This window comes from Rhamphochromis longiceps, linkage group LG3 (assembly GCF_057381845.1).
Source record: "Rhamphochromis longiceps isolate RC_006_pf linkage group LG3, R_longiceps_female_GT1.1, whole genome shotgun sequence".
NCBI lineage: Eukaryota > Metazoa > Chordata > Actinopteri > Cichliformes > Cichlidae > Rhamphochromis > Rhamphochromis longiceps.
In genome coordinates this window covers 36138190-36151468 of record NC_140559.1, presented here as the reverse complement: position 1 = coordinate 36151468, position 13279 = coordinate 36138190, and the positions used below count along the sequence as shown (strand labels likewise).

General features: G+C 41.1%; 1 protein-coding gene across 2 annotated transcripts; it reads right to left on the bottom strand.

Annotated features, from left to right (window-relative positions):
- Nucleotides 1-1513: 1513 nt before the first annotated feature.
- ccnb3 (cyclin B3) lies at nucleotides 1514-12281 on the bottom strand. 2 transcript variants are annotated; one of them, XM_085395838.1, is made up of 12 exons: nucleotides 12124-12281; nucleotides 11743-11885; nucleotides 11458-11541; nucleotides 7088-7200; nucleotides 6794-6971; nucleotides 6605-6703; nucleotides 6385-6477; nucleotides 6161-6298; nucleotides 4620-4775; nucleotides 4355-4504; nucleotides 2323-2453; nucleotides 1514-2235 (listed from the first exon to the last, which is right to left on the bottom strand). In XM_085395838.1, exons 2-12 carry the CDS (start codon nucleotides 11824-11826, stop codon nucleotides 2166-2168), a joined length of 1296 nt encoding a protein of 431 aa, XP_085251964.1. In that variant the 5' UTR covers nucleotides 11827-11885; nucleotides 12124-12281; the 3' UTR covers nucleotides 1514-2165. The 2 variants fall into 2 exon arrangements, with proteins under 2 accessions (XP_085251964.1, XP_085251957.1); XM_085395831.1 differs by having other exon boundaries at nucleotides 11743-11888; nucleotides 12124-12277.
- Nucleotides 12282-13279: the final 998 nt, after the last annotated feature.

Genomic DNA, 13279 nt, shown 5'->3' with positions numbered 1-13279 from the left:
CACTAAATATAATTAGTCCATAAATATTGGCTCAGACTATGACACCACCACCATCTCCTCCCTAAATTCTCATTCGGTACTCCAATCTTTGAGAACGACCGATCTAAATCTTCACTTTTTTCTTTTCTAAATGCTACCAAAGCGCCCTGTGGTCAGCCTGGACGCATCCTGTCTAGACTTTAAACATCTGCTGCTCTCCGTTTCTGAACATTAATCCTTAACTCAAGGTCTGCTGAATTAAATCACACTAGAGATTAGAGGAGTGGATGAATTATTAATTATATTTGTTTATATTACAACCACAGCATCAATCAAAAGTCACTGTTTGGCCCACGGGCAAAACAGGGTCGCAGTGGACTAAAAGAAACATTTGCAATAAATCAAATGTTTGTTTCATGAAGACAAACCCAGCAACTCTTATTTTAATTTATAAACAGTCTGAAGCATCATCCCTGAAGGAAGAGTGGGGCCCCTCATGGCGCACTACTGGCCTCTAGTGGTAGTAACACAAAATCCCATCCTGCACGTCACAGCAAGGATTTCAAACTCCGTTTGATCTCAAGTAGGCTGGAGCAATAACATGTAATATCAACCTAATTTTCTTTTAAAAATAAGCCCAATTTCAACAGCGTGTCTCATTTCGTGAGCATTACAGATCAGAGCAGATCTACACTCAACTCAGTCTCCACATGAACTTGTATGAGCCGGATAATTTCTCGAGACTTAAAAATACTTTTCCCAGATAGATGCACTCATGTGGAGTATGGCTGCGATGATCTACTTTAAATGATCCATAAAGACTTTCAGTGTATGTAGGCTTTTAATAATTATCCTTTTATTTTTAAACAAATAACTGAAATAATTGTATAAAGGACCTTCCTAAGAGGGTGTATGTGATAATGTGGGTTGCTCTTGGTCTTGCATCACCATAATTAATGTCAAGCCCAGGTTCAATATTGCACGTGACCAATCAAATTATTGTGATGTCATAGTTTTTTTGATGTAAAAAAAAAAAAAAAAAAAAAAAAAAAAAAATTTCAACGTCCATTCAGGGAAAAAAAAAAAAAAAAAAATTCGAAAACAGGGGCGGTTAGGGTTGGGACTTTCTGTTAGGTGTATGTGATGGTGCTTTCACATCACAAAACTTGACATCAGAATGAGATTAGTCACTTGAGGTGCTGAACCTGGACCAACACTACCTTTCATGATCCAGGAACACCAACACGGGGATATTAGATTGTGTCTTCAAGGCGTCAGCAGTTCGCTCATTGTGCATTGCGACAGTTAATCACTATCACACATTTCAGTCTCTCTTTTTTAACACTCTCATTAGTAATCACTTTCCTGGCTATCCTCAAAGTTGACTGGTTGATTGACTTCCTATTGCTTTTCCAGTAGTGCCTCAAGCATTTGTGTCCTGGACGAGCATCAGTAAAAAGAGGTTTCTTCCTGTCAAAATGGAGTTTTTCTTTCCCACAGTCGCACTTCGTTTAAGGAAGAAACAAGCTGCATATAGTAAAGAGCGTTTTTATTAAACATAAAAGCAAAACAGAAACACTTCTTTATTTTAAGAGTACGCATGACAGCCACTTAAAAGTAGTACGGCATCGTCTGATCGTCTTTTATACAAATAATTTGCATAGCAATAGTAACATGATGAACACTGTACAATGCATGAACACGCAAACACACGCATACTTTAACTTGAAGAACATGGTAACATACAGAACTTGTGGGCCTGTGCATAATACGTCTTGGAAAGTAAGATTTACAAACACATTTTAAATCCAGTAAAACACACACACACACACACACACACACACACACACACACACACACACACACACACACACACACACACGTTGACAAGTTAATAATCAGGATGTTTTTTTCCCCCCTAATCTTTAAAAATGTATAAAATACATGCTATAGTTTTCTCAAAGGTAATTAACGTCTTGCAAACAAACGCCCACATTAAAAATGCCTTTACATCAAATGGGAATTATTGTCTTATTATAATATTATGGTATAAAGGACAGACTACACAACACATAAATATTAAACATATTCACATTTTATATACATGTTTCCTCTTGAGGGAAATTTGAAAAATACTTTCACTCATCTTAAGCTTCATTTTCCCAACTTCTGAACCAGACACGTCACTAAGAGCTCAAGGCTTTCTCCAAAATGTCGATACTGAGCAATGGCAGAGACGCAACTTCAAAAAACACCCTGAAAACATATTAAAAGAACCGATCGTTAGCCAAAAACAACATTTTGAAATTATTCTAGCGCCTGTAATCTTTCATGAAGACTTACTTATGTGAGTATTTGTTCTTGATGGCTCTCAGTTTATCATCAGGAGGTGCTGAGAGCATCGAGTAGATTCTCCTGACAACGGGCGCCAAATCTGACGCCTGATAGCCCGAGTGAAACTGCAGGATGGGAGACTGCAGGGAAAAAAAGAGCAGCACTCATTTAAAAAAAGAAAAAGAAAAGCCAGCCATGTTGAACCCCTTTAAAGTTATTAAAATCCAATACAACATTACACAAAGATAATATTACTTCTAAATTGCCAAAAGCTTACAGGAGATGATTCTGGAAGCCGGCGCAGGCAAGAAATGAAATTACCCACCACCCCTAACAGCAAAATGGAAGCAATAAGGGCTCAATTTTACATACAAAAAACAATTTATATTTAAATTGGGAGGACTGTTCAGGAGACAGAGCTGCAAATGAGAGGCTGGTAATGTCGCACGAACTGACACGGCATCAGATTTAACAAAGTCTACATTTAATGGAAAGGATGGAAATAACACGAGGAAGAGAAGCTTCTTCAGTGCTGCAAACATTACACATGTTAGAACAGATCAAGTAACGTCATTAGATGGTGTTTACTGTAGAAAAGAGTGCTTTGTATAAATCATTCTGAGAAAAAAGGTTAAAAGTTGCCAGCAACCAAACCCTTCCCCTGCTTCATAGTCAGCTATAATAATGCAAGTTGTTTGTATTGCTCAAAACTTTGACAAACAAAAAGCAGTCCAGGTGTCTTTATTTCAAATGCCTTATGTTACCTTTACCAGGGTGACCAAGAACATGCAGACAAAACACATGTTCACATGTCAGATTTCATCCACATTTTCCAGTCATGTGACCGACTCACTACCCTGAATGGGCAAAACTTTCCTCCATAATAACGGGCAATAGTGGACAGTCTGTAGTACTGCAGGACAAAAGCATTAAGCTTATTTTTCCACCTGACTGGAGCCAAGACTACTTGGATCATCCATCCGTGGAGGAAAACAAATATATGAAGTGAAACTATGGGTTTTTGGGGACTTGGGATCCATTTTTATATTTAAATCCCTGAAAGTGGTTGAGTGACATCTACATGCATCTTCTACAGATTCCCTCACCTTACCTTGCTGCTAGGATGAAAGCATGTACTTTTGATCTGGATGGGTTAATAATGCCGGCACGTGACAGGTGAAGAGCAAGAAATTGTTCATTGTTACAGCAAAAGCAAACGCTACATAGCTAGCTTAAAAAAAAAAAAATTCAATTCCATATTAATAATCTAGTACCAAATCACAACAAATGTTTCCTCAAACTGCTTGACATTATAGGAAAAAGACCCTACAGTAATACAGAGAAAACAGAAAACACCCCCAAAATGACCCCTTATGAACAATCAAAAGGTGATAGAAGAAAAAGTCCCTTTTAACAGGAAGCAACCTTTGGTAAAACCAAAGCTCAGGGACGGGCAGCCATCTGTGAGTGGGGGTGAGGGGAAGAAGAAAGCACAAGAGACAAATGCAAGTATGGGACTATTAATTTGTCACATTAATGTGGTGTCATAACAGTAAAGCTGACAGAATTTTTCCAATGTTGGGTAAATAGTGTTTACGGTGTAAATGCCACTGACAGCCTTGGTCGCTGTTGACAGCAGGGATTGGTGCAATTTGGCTTGAAAGGGAGGAATAGGACAGGTGTGTTCAGATGTTGGTGCTGTACTCATTTCTGTAAAGAAATCTGATAGTCCAGCAAGCTTTGGCCAAGTTAGACTCAAAGACTTCCAAGGACTGGGCTGGAGGGCGCCGTGTGGGTATATCCCAGTAGCTCTGACATCGTGTGAAAACTGTGGATTGTGGTCTTCTATTTATAACTTGAGTATCTGGGTATTGAGAAATGGCCTTAGTAAAAACTCAAAAAGAAAGAAAACCTAACTTGCCAAAAATCAACTTAGGAGAGCGAAAACACTAAAGATCAGTGTCAGACTTTAGGGAAGTATTTTAGACTGGTCCGTTAGTCTAATGCAAGCAAGACAAGGAACAATATGGAGGTAACCTACCCATCCTCCCAGGTCTTTGGTGACCAGCGCCATCAGCAGGCAGGCCGAGGCCACCAACGAGCCTCTCTCTGGAACAAGGTCCATCTCCATGAGACTCATCTCGCAGTAGTAGCGAGCCAGAGTCAGCGTGTCCATGCTGGCGCTCACGCACTGCAGACACAGCCACAACAAACATTCTCGTGAGATGTGAACGCAGGTCGAGTCACACAAAAACAAACAGAGAGCTGCAGTCAGTGGTGGAGTAACCTCTCCTGGTCATGCACACCTTGGCATAGCGTCTGAGGAATCGATACGGGATGGGGATGTTGATGTCAAAAGACAGCGTCTGCAGGATGCTGGCCTCCATGGAGATGAGCTCCTCCCTTTTGTATGCGTCGTCACAAATGTACAAGAAGTCGTCGACGCAAGGCGGGCTGTGCTCCTGCGGGATGGTTAAAAAACACGAATAAGCATTAGGTTGAAACCTGATTGCAATTCGACCGTCCCCTTTAATGCATTTTCGAGTCCTGCAGTCATTTCACTGCGTATGCACAAGGTCAGGTCTCACAGTCCGTTTGATCTCATTTCTGTTTCATGTTTTGAGCCTCTGGATAGTTGCTCCCCTTCAGTTTTCTCTACGTGCACTTCAAAATAAAAGCCCTAGGCTGTAACAACTTTTACATGCTTGATCTAAAGCTGGAAAAGCTCATGCCAACTGTGCCCGACATCAGAGGAGGCTGAACTTCTACTCTGGCCGCGGTTACGACAGAATAAATAACACTTTTCACCCATTTCTAAAGACGTACAGAGCTTGAAAGCACCGAATGTCAAAAGTTTATGTTTTTTCTGAAATTCAGTACGTCCTCTGACAACCTTTCTTCTCTGGCTGGTCTTCTATATGTACACTCTGGCCACTTCATTAGATAGGGCTTTCGCTCCTTACTTAGACCCCCAAAATGGCGGATCGGGCCAAAATCCTTTCCACGCCCACCCCCGTGACATCACGCTCCAAAGCCCTATACACCTGTTCAACTGTTTGTTAATGCAAATATCTAAAGTGTGGGCTTGGGGGGCCCCTGGTGGGCCGCAAAGATATTGCAGAGGGGCCGCAGTTTAAAATTAATTAAAAACTGTGTACAGCTACATAGTTTACAGATGTATTTTCTTATGTAAAAAGGGAACTTAAACTGGTAATAGTAGGTGGTTAGTTTGAGAGATAACTCATTATGACCTAAACTCACTGCCCTTGTATTTAAGTTTGCATTTTTTGTAATAACATTTTCAAGGAAATCCATCACTGTCTCATGTTTTTTGATTAGATGGTATTTTATGTTTTTTTTAAAGCACTCAGCTTTGTAAATGGCTGATGGCATGTAAATAATGGTCAAGACGATCTGCTGAGAGTCAAAACCGAGGATCGGAGCGGAATTAGAAAACCTGCAGCCACGCTGTAAAGAAGTGTGCACTGAGTGTGTGTCTCTGTTACATCGAGGAGCCCTGATAGGTGCAGTTAATCAACCTGGGATTGAGACTCCGTGACTTGCCTCCCAGGAGCACTTAAGAGCTGAATATCTCCGTTCACGTGTGCTTTTTATCCTCACAGCCTTGTTTTTTTTACTTTTCACCATTTAAAAAAAAAAAAAAAAAAAAAACAAAAAAAAAACTTTTTTTAGAAACACATTCACCTTACAAGCAAATGATTGCGCTCTGTTCCCATTAATAGACTTGTATACTAGTTTAATACCTTTCTTTACCATTACTTACCATAGCTTGTGAGACATCCTATGAGAAATTTCAGACTCCCATGTGCCACAGTTGGGTTCTCACCTCAAATTTGGAGGCTACGAGCATGGCGGTAGAGCCAACGAGCTGCAGCATCTCCCTGTGGACCGGGGTTTTAGCCAAGTAGTGGTCCGTCATCTTTACCGCCAGGTAGAGGGTCTCATGGTACAGCTCGAAATTCTCCTAAATAAAGGGAGAAACAAAGTGTCACTCAGAGCAAGCAAGTGTTTCTAACACAGCAGGAATGCGACGTTTAACTAACACCTCACCTGTACTTCGACCAGCCAGTCAATCAGGATGGCCCTCATCTCTGAGTTGAGGCTGGGCTGCGTGGGCATGTAGTTACAGAGGACAAACTTCTCCTGCGGACGATAAAATTAAAGAGAAAGGAAATGTAAACAAAACCTGTGTATATTTAAATTTATTTAACTCACAAAAAAAGAAAAGAAAAAAAGTCCAGTGCGATAAAGGCTTTACAATTTGTCTCACCTCTCTGTTTTTAAGGTAGTCAAAAATATCCTTTGCATACTCTGGACACATGTAGCAGTCCTCAGAGTTCTCAGAGTCAATGTCAAACTCCTTTGGGATCTGCATGGATGGGTGAAAAGAAAAGGAAACAACTCAGGAAAAGCTTTTCACAGCGTCTCTAGCTTTCTATAAATCTATAATTTCCCTTACTTCTTGTCTCCGAAGGTGTGCCGGCGCTTCACGGGCAGCAGGAGACGTAGCAGCAGCAGCCTGCTCTTCTACAGGAGCTGCCACATCGACCAACGTGTCCCCTTCCTTCTCCTCCTCCTCCGTATCGGTCCTCTCTCGCTCGGATATCGTTCCCTCTGAGCTCACAGACGACGACGACCTGCACGGAGGGAGAGAAGAGGGGAATTAAAGAAGTCTGCCACCGACTGGCGCAAGGCATGAAAGGGGAACAAGAAATTTAACCTGAGGGTTATTAGAACAGTTAAATGGACCTACTTTTTCAGGTTAGCTAGGTTGCTTGCAGACGCTGAGGTGGAGCTGGTTTTCTTTGCAGTCTTCTTCCCTGGTTCCTTCTTCTTCCCAGGAAAGCTGATCTGTACCTTATGAGCCTGGGAACATGACGAGAATTAGTTTTAAACATGGATCCAGTTTGTGATACATTTTACTTCAGACTCTTACAATTTGTCCTTTTATGCATGAAACAATTTCAAAATGTGACTCGAGTCCAGACAAATATTCCACACAATCGTTCTCTGACACACCGCTGGTTTGACAGCAAGCGTTCAGGTGATTGTGAGGTGAAAAAAAACAAGCAAAATGTTTGTTTCACACCCCCGCCAGGCAGCCGAGGACTAGGGATAGGTATTGATAAGATTTTAACGATTCCGATTCCATTTTCGATTCTGTTTAACGATTCGATTCTTTATCGATTCTCTTATCGATTCTTTTTTTTTTTTTTTTTTAAAAAGGAGAACACTAAGGTCGATTAGCTCAGAGCTTTGTTTTATATCTTCTCTTTGAACAAGATAGAAATTTAGGAGTAACATGGCCTTACAAACCCAACAGTGAGATCTTGAGAGATCCAGCCTACGGCTCTTCAATGGGGTGTCACAGGGTCCCCAGGAAAAAAAAAATTGTAAATGTAAAATAATAAAATAAATATTCTTGTGAGACATATCACATATTGACGGGGTCGGGTTATGTTAAAAAGTATAAATTGTTATACTTTGTTCATTGGTTCAAAGGTACCCCACACTTCTTTTTTTGTTTGCTTGTTTGTTCTGGTGTATTTTTCATTTGAACTGTTACTCTGCCAGAGTACTCATATTTACAAGATGGCATTGAACGCCCCATTGGTGTATCAGGAAAACTATTTTGTACGTATGTTCCTTGAAGGGGATTGAAGTCGTTCTTTTTTCCACCACAGCGAAGGGCTAGGAGTAGGAGAGGAGCTGCTGTATGTTTTTGTTATCGAATCGATCTGATTGTGAAATAAAGCATATGCAGTGAGAAAGCAACTCCAGGAGTCATCCCTGCCTTAAAGCTGCAACATTCTTCTGTAGCAATAACAAAGTATAACATAAATTGTTCTGTGGCAATTACACAAGAATATCCAGTAATGTCCTGCCTACAATTAAACACATTCACTTACCAAAAATCGGGGGCATCTGCTGTGGCAAATGGGTGCAAGCCTTTGACCACAAACTTAGACACTGCTCGGTGACATTCGTCTATCCTGGCCTGAAAGGAGACGCTACCGGTAGACTGCAGCGAGAACTGCCAGCGAGCGCCAGCCAGACTCTCTCTGTCTCTCTCATCATGGTCACCTACATGTACAGTAATGGCAGGTCTTGTAATAAGGCAGATCGCGCTAACATAATATGCACTGTTAGTTGATTATTTACCTGCCGCATTAACGGGAGAGGACGTGCAAACGTTAGCGCTGCTGCTGGGTTGAGAGTCACGAGTCCGGAGCGGAATTAAAAACGCGTGTCATCGCGTGTTTTGTGAGCAAATGCTTTTGCATATTCGTAGTGTTTCCTCCCTTAAATGAACTATCTACTTTGCAAGTTGCCCTGTTGTCATCGGTTCTCATAAAGTATAATCAAACTTTTGAGCGTTTGAGCCGCTTAGGCGCCATGTTTCCTGCCAGGTAAATGACGCTCCGCAACGTGGTGACGTCATTCGGGGCAACTGGAATCGATAACGGAATCGTTTGCAAAAATGGCAAACGATTCCAAGGAATTGAAACAGTGGGAACCGGTTCTCAACAAGAACCGGTTTTCGATACCCATCCCTACCGAGGACACATTCACACCACAGTGCAGATCCATCACACACTGACGCACTAAAATGTAGGATTAGAGTGTCGCACAGGCTTCAGACACCACCCTGACGGAGGTGGGATCAGTGAAAATGTTTAAAGTGGATTTTGTTTGAAACTTCAAATTGCCCAGCTTTATTAAAACATGTTTTGTTAAGTGACACACTTTCTCATTTAAGAGTTTGCCATTTCTTTTTATAAGAATTTTTCTTTATTAAGAAACCACGCATGTTTCAGTTTAAGCGTCGTTTTCAATGAATTGCATGCTCAAAAAAAAAGTTTTCTCACTCCTATTTCTTCATCATGTTGAAGCTCTACTTTGAACCTTATTAAGATCCAACCATGCAAAATATGATTTTTTTTGCCATTTTTCAAGTGATCGTAAACATTAAATGGAACTGTATCAATACGCCCTGTGATATCTGGGATAGGCTACAGTCCCCCAAAGACCTGAATTAAATAAGTGGAGAAAAATAAATTCAAAAAGTCCTCATACATGAGAACAGAGCTAGTAGCTGTCTGTAGAATACACCAAGCAAAGACTGAACACTCGAGCCAGGCTGGACTAGGCTGGAAATGGAGTATTTGAATTAGTGACACCACGTCTCCTACTGCTACTGTGTGCTAACTGTGCTCAGACCACTTTGATGGAATCCGTATCTGACGACTGTACCTTGTGCAAACCGTATGTGCAGCTGTAAGTTTTGATGGCAGCAGTAATGTCAGCCTTACATCAAAAGCAGAATAAAGTCCGATTTAAATGTTAAGAGGTCGACGTCGTAGCTGGCATTTATGCTCGCGATGGTGCATTACATGTTTGTTACCATATGGTTGTCATGGTGTTTTATATGCAGTGCCAGCCAACGGCGGGAAATGCCAGGAGTAGGGATGGTATCGTTTAGGTTTTATCCGATACCGGTGCCAAACCGGTACTTTTGAAACGTTGCCGGTGCTTAAACGGTGCTCGAACCGGTGCTTAAAGAATGGAGAACACAAACTTTGTCCAAAAACCTCTCATGTTCAGCTGTTTTTTTGTAAAAAGGTAACAATGTTAGCCTTTTCTGCAGCTATAGGGCATATATGGTATGGTATGGCTGGAAGCAGTGCTTAAACAATGGAAAAAACACAAACTTTGTCCTAAACCTCTCATGTTTAACTGTTTTCCACTTTTTCTTTGGTCATTTTAGCCTTTTTGGCCAGGGTGAAGGGAGTATCTGCCATCAAACAAGAAGACAGCCGCATGTAACTACGACGGTGTTTGCTAGTTCACCTTACATGCATTAATTTAATAACGTGGATAGCCTACTCAACGTAAATTACACACGAACAACATTAAGCTACTCGCCCAGAGAAGAACGGCTGCTGCTGCCATCATCATCCTCATCATTTCTGCTACACTGGCAGGGCTAGGGGCCAGGACTCTCCTCTTCGGGTTCTTGGGGAATGTTGCTAACTCCGGGACCGATAACAGGCACCACGCCCGTAGTAGGTACGGTGCATTTCTCGGCTTTAAAAAAACGCTACGTTGCCGGGTGTTTCATCAGATTCGAGGTGTTACCTCCTTTGCACAGTATCACCTTAAAGTACTTGTTGCAGGCTGCTGAGTTTGCATCTTTGGCTGTGAAGTACAGCCAGACTTTTGACAGCTTAGCCTCCTTTGGGCATTTTTAATCTGTAGCTAAAAGAACGTACGTACCTGGGCCCGCCTACTATGCTTGCAAAGGTAAAATGATTGGCTAGAATCTGAAGTGTATGACATCTGAGGAAATAAAGCACCGAAATGTGCGCTGCGTTTTGGTCTGGTTACTACCGTTTACGTCAGAACCGGTGCTATAATGGCACCGGATACCGGTACCCATCCCTAGCCAGGAGTTTCATCCCTCTTCTGAGTCCTCGCTCATTGTGATCTGATGTTTTGGGTTGTAATATATTTGTCCCTCAAGTTTTTTCCCCTCCATCTTCTTGTACAAACGCTCACATCACTCTCAATAAATTTTCTCAGTCTCTCTCCCTCTCCGTGAGTTTGACATTTGTGAGTCTTTACATGGATGCTGTGATTATTATTCATTGTACTGAGAAACTGTTTTTCTCTCACTGATAAATTCAAAAACTGTGGCAGAATGAAACAGGAGGAATCAATGCTGAACAAGCTGATCACAATGGTTGGGCCATACCACACATTTGTGTCGAGAGGAAAAGAAGTCAAGGATCATTTTATATTTGACGTTAGCGTGAAAACTGAACTAGGCAAAACAAACAAACAGTCCCACTGAAGCAGGACTTATAACTTTCTTATATGTCAACACAATAAAATGGTTAAATGTTGACAACTTTAACCTTTCACATACAAAAAAGCACACAAACTAGGAGCCCATGAAATCCTACGAAAGGTGACATCAACTGTCAGGAAGTTCAATCCCGACTCTTGATGAACCATCTTTGCGATAAATATGTCTCTTTGTGTGCTTATTGAAGCTCTGATCCTGCTGTTAAAGCCCAAGTCACAACCTTTAAAAAAAAAAAGAAAGAAAAAAGTACTTACATTGGTGATATCGATGAAAGCAGTCCTCTTCTTGGGAGCTCCACGAGGAGGGGAGGAGGACCTCTTAACCTGTGTCGCGTCCTCCTGTATGCACAAACAGAAAACACACCACATATATAAAGTTTTGCACAGTGCATGGGCAAAAGAAGCCTCGTTGCGTTGCATTGCAAAGCAGGCATCATCATCATCTCCATCCTTCCCATGCAGCCTTCAGGTGCAGCACTACCTGCTGTGTTTACATCAGAGCGAGCCACCAGAAGACACATGAATGCACGTGCATTTTACCTGGTTCTCGGACGCTGTTGCATTCAGTTTGGGTATTTTGCTGCCAGCGGCCGCTGTGGGTTTCCTTCCCCTTGGAAAAGGCATGGCTCACTCCCTGACGGTTTCTTCCTAAAAACAAAGCTCTGCAGCCGCTGCTCCGTGTTCTGCTACAGCAAAGAAAAGCACGCAAAAATTGCGGGATGATTAAAAGGAAACAGTAAAAGAAAAACAAACAGATTTAAAATTGTTTTGAGATAACGTATATGGCTAAACATCACATGCAGAAACCCTGGTATTAAAGCTTTACGCTAAGAGGGCGGAGTTTCTCAGGTGAATCGGTTGTGTACTAAAATTTTAAAAAATAGAACGCCAAAATGGCGCAGATAAATTTGTTTATCCTACCTTATGGTATAAAACTTTCTTCTTTAGTCCGGTGACTTGTTTTAGAGAAGCAAAAATGCATATAGTTTGGGTTACTAATCCGATTCAACTGTGTTGTTACTAAGACGAGAGCTCAAACAAAAGTGGTTCAGCCGAGGATCAAATCTGCTGCGCTTCGCTCTCATTGGATAGAATTTGAGTCTGGCGGACCAATCAGGACGTCGCTAAGGATGCAGGTTGCCAAGGAGCGCTGGTTTTATGTTAACAGCTACGCCCGGTGCGTCGATGGATACAATTTCAAAATAAAAGAGTTAAAAAGATCATTGATTGTTTAAAAAGAAAAGGCTCTATTTTATAATTTAACTAAGGTTTATTTTTAAAATTGGTATTTTCCTATTTAATTAAGGAAGCAAAACTTACGGTTAGCAGTTTAAACAACTACAGCTTCTGTGCCGCCCAAATCTTTTTGACAATATCAAGCAAACTCCAAAGGAGGAGCTTTCGCTATTTTCAAACCACCAAGCAACCAATAGGAGTTTTAAGCATCGAGGCTTGTATTTTATTGACATTCATATGGTTGAAACACGCTTTTGATCTTGAATTTGTACGCTAGTGCATATACTCAACACACATATATACACACATACCATTTAATATTCAATATTTGTTTTAATTCAAAACATCTTTCTACTATAATACTGCTGGGGTAGCTGTGAATCAGGAAGTATACTGAACACCATGTTGCTCTTTGATCCCTTCATTGGAATATGAATGTGTATAACTATTAGAGAGAAAGCACTTAAGCAGAAGAATAATTTGTATGAATGGGTGTAAATGAGTAAATGAGGCATGTTGAATAAAGTGCTTTGAAAGTATGATAACCTGTATCCGGTTGTTCAGTGATGACGCGACGAATCCTACTTCCGGGTCTAAAGTAGTCTGCGTTTAATATGGCTTTTGTGTTGTTAACATGTTTAATGTTATGTATTTTCTTCTATTTGATCTCAAAAAGCTCCTAAAACAGTCAGTGATCACTGTTGACCTCCCTCGGCTTTTATTACTGCTAATCATTTATTTAAGCTCAGTTTTTAAAACCTTAGGATGTAACTACAGCCCAGCCCATGCAGCAGTATATGAATGACTAACCTCGTATTGTGGATGGATTATCTCAGTTGTT

What these genes read in the sequence shown, in the direction of transcription:
- ccnb3 (XM_085395838.1), bottom strand. Translation starts at nt 11,826, where the DNA reads ATGCCTTTTCCAAGGGGAAGGAAACCCACAGCGGCCGCTGGCAGCAAA. An exon ending in CAACAGCGTCCGAGAACCAG is followed by an intron (nt 11,542 to 11,742) that starts GTAAAATGCACG and finishes TTGTGCATACAG; the next exon opens with GAGGACGCGACACAGGTTAA. An exon ending in CACACCTTCGGAGACAAGAA is followed by an intron (nt 6,704 to 6,793) that starts GTAAGGGAAATT and finishes CCATCCATGCAG; the next exon opens with ATCCCAAAGGAGTTTGACAT.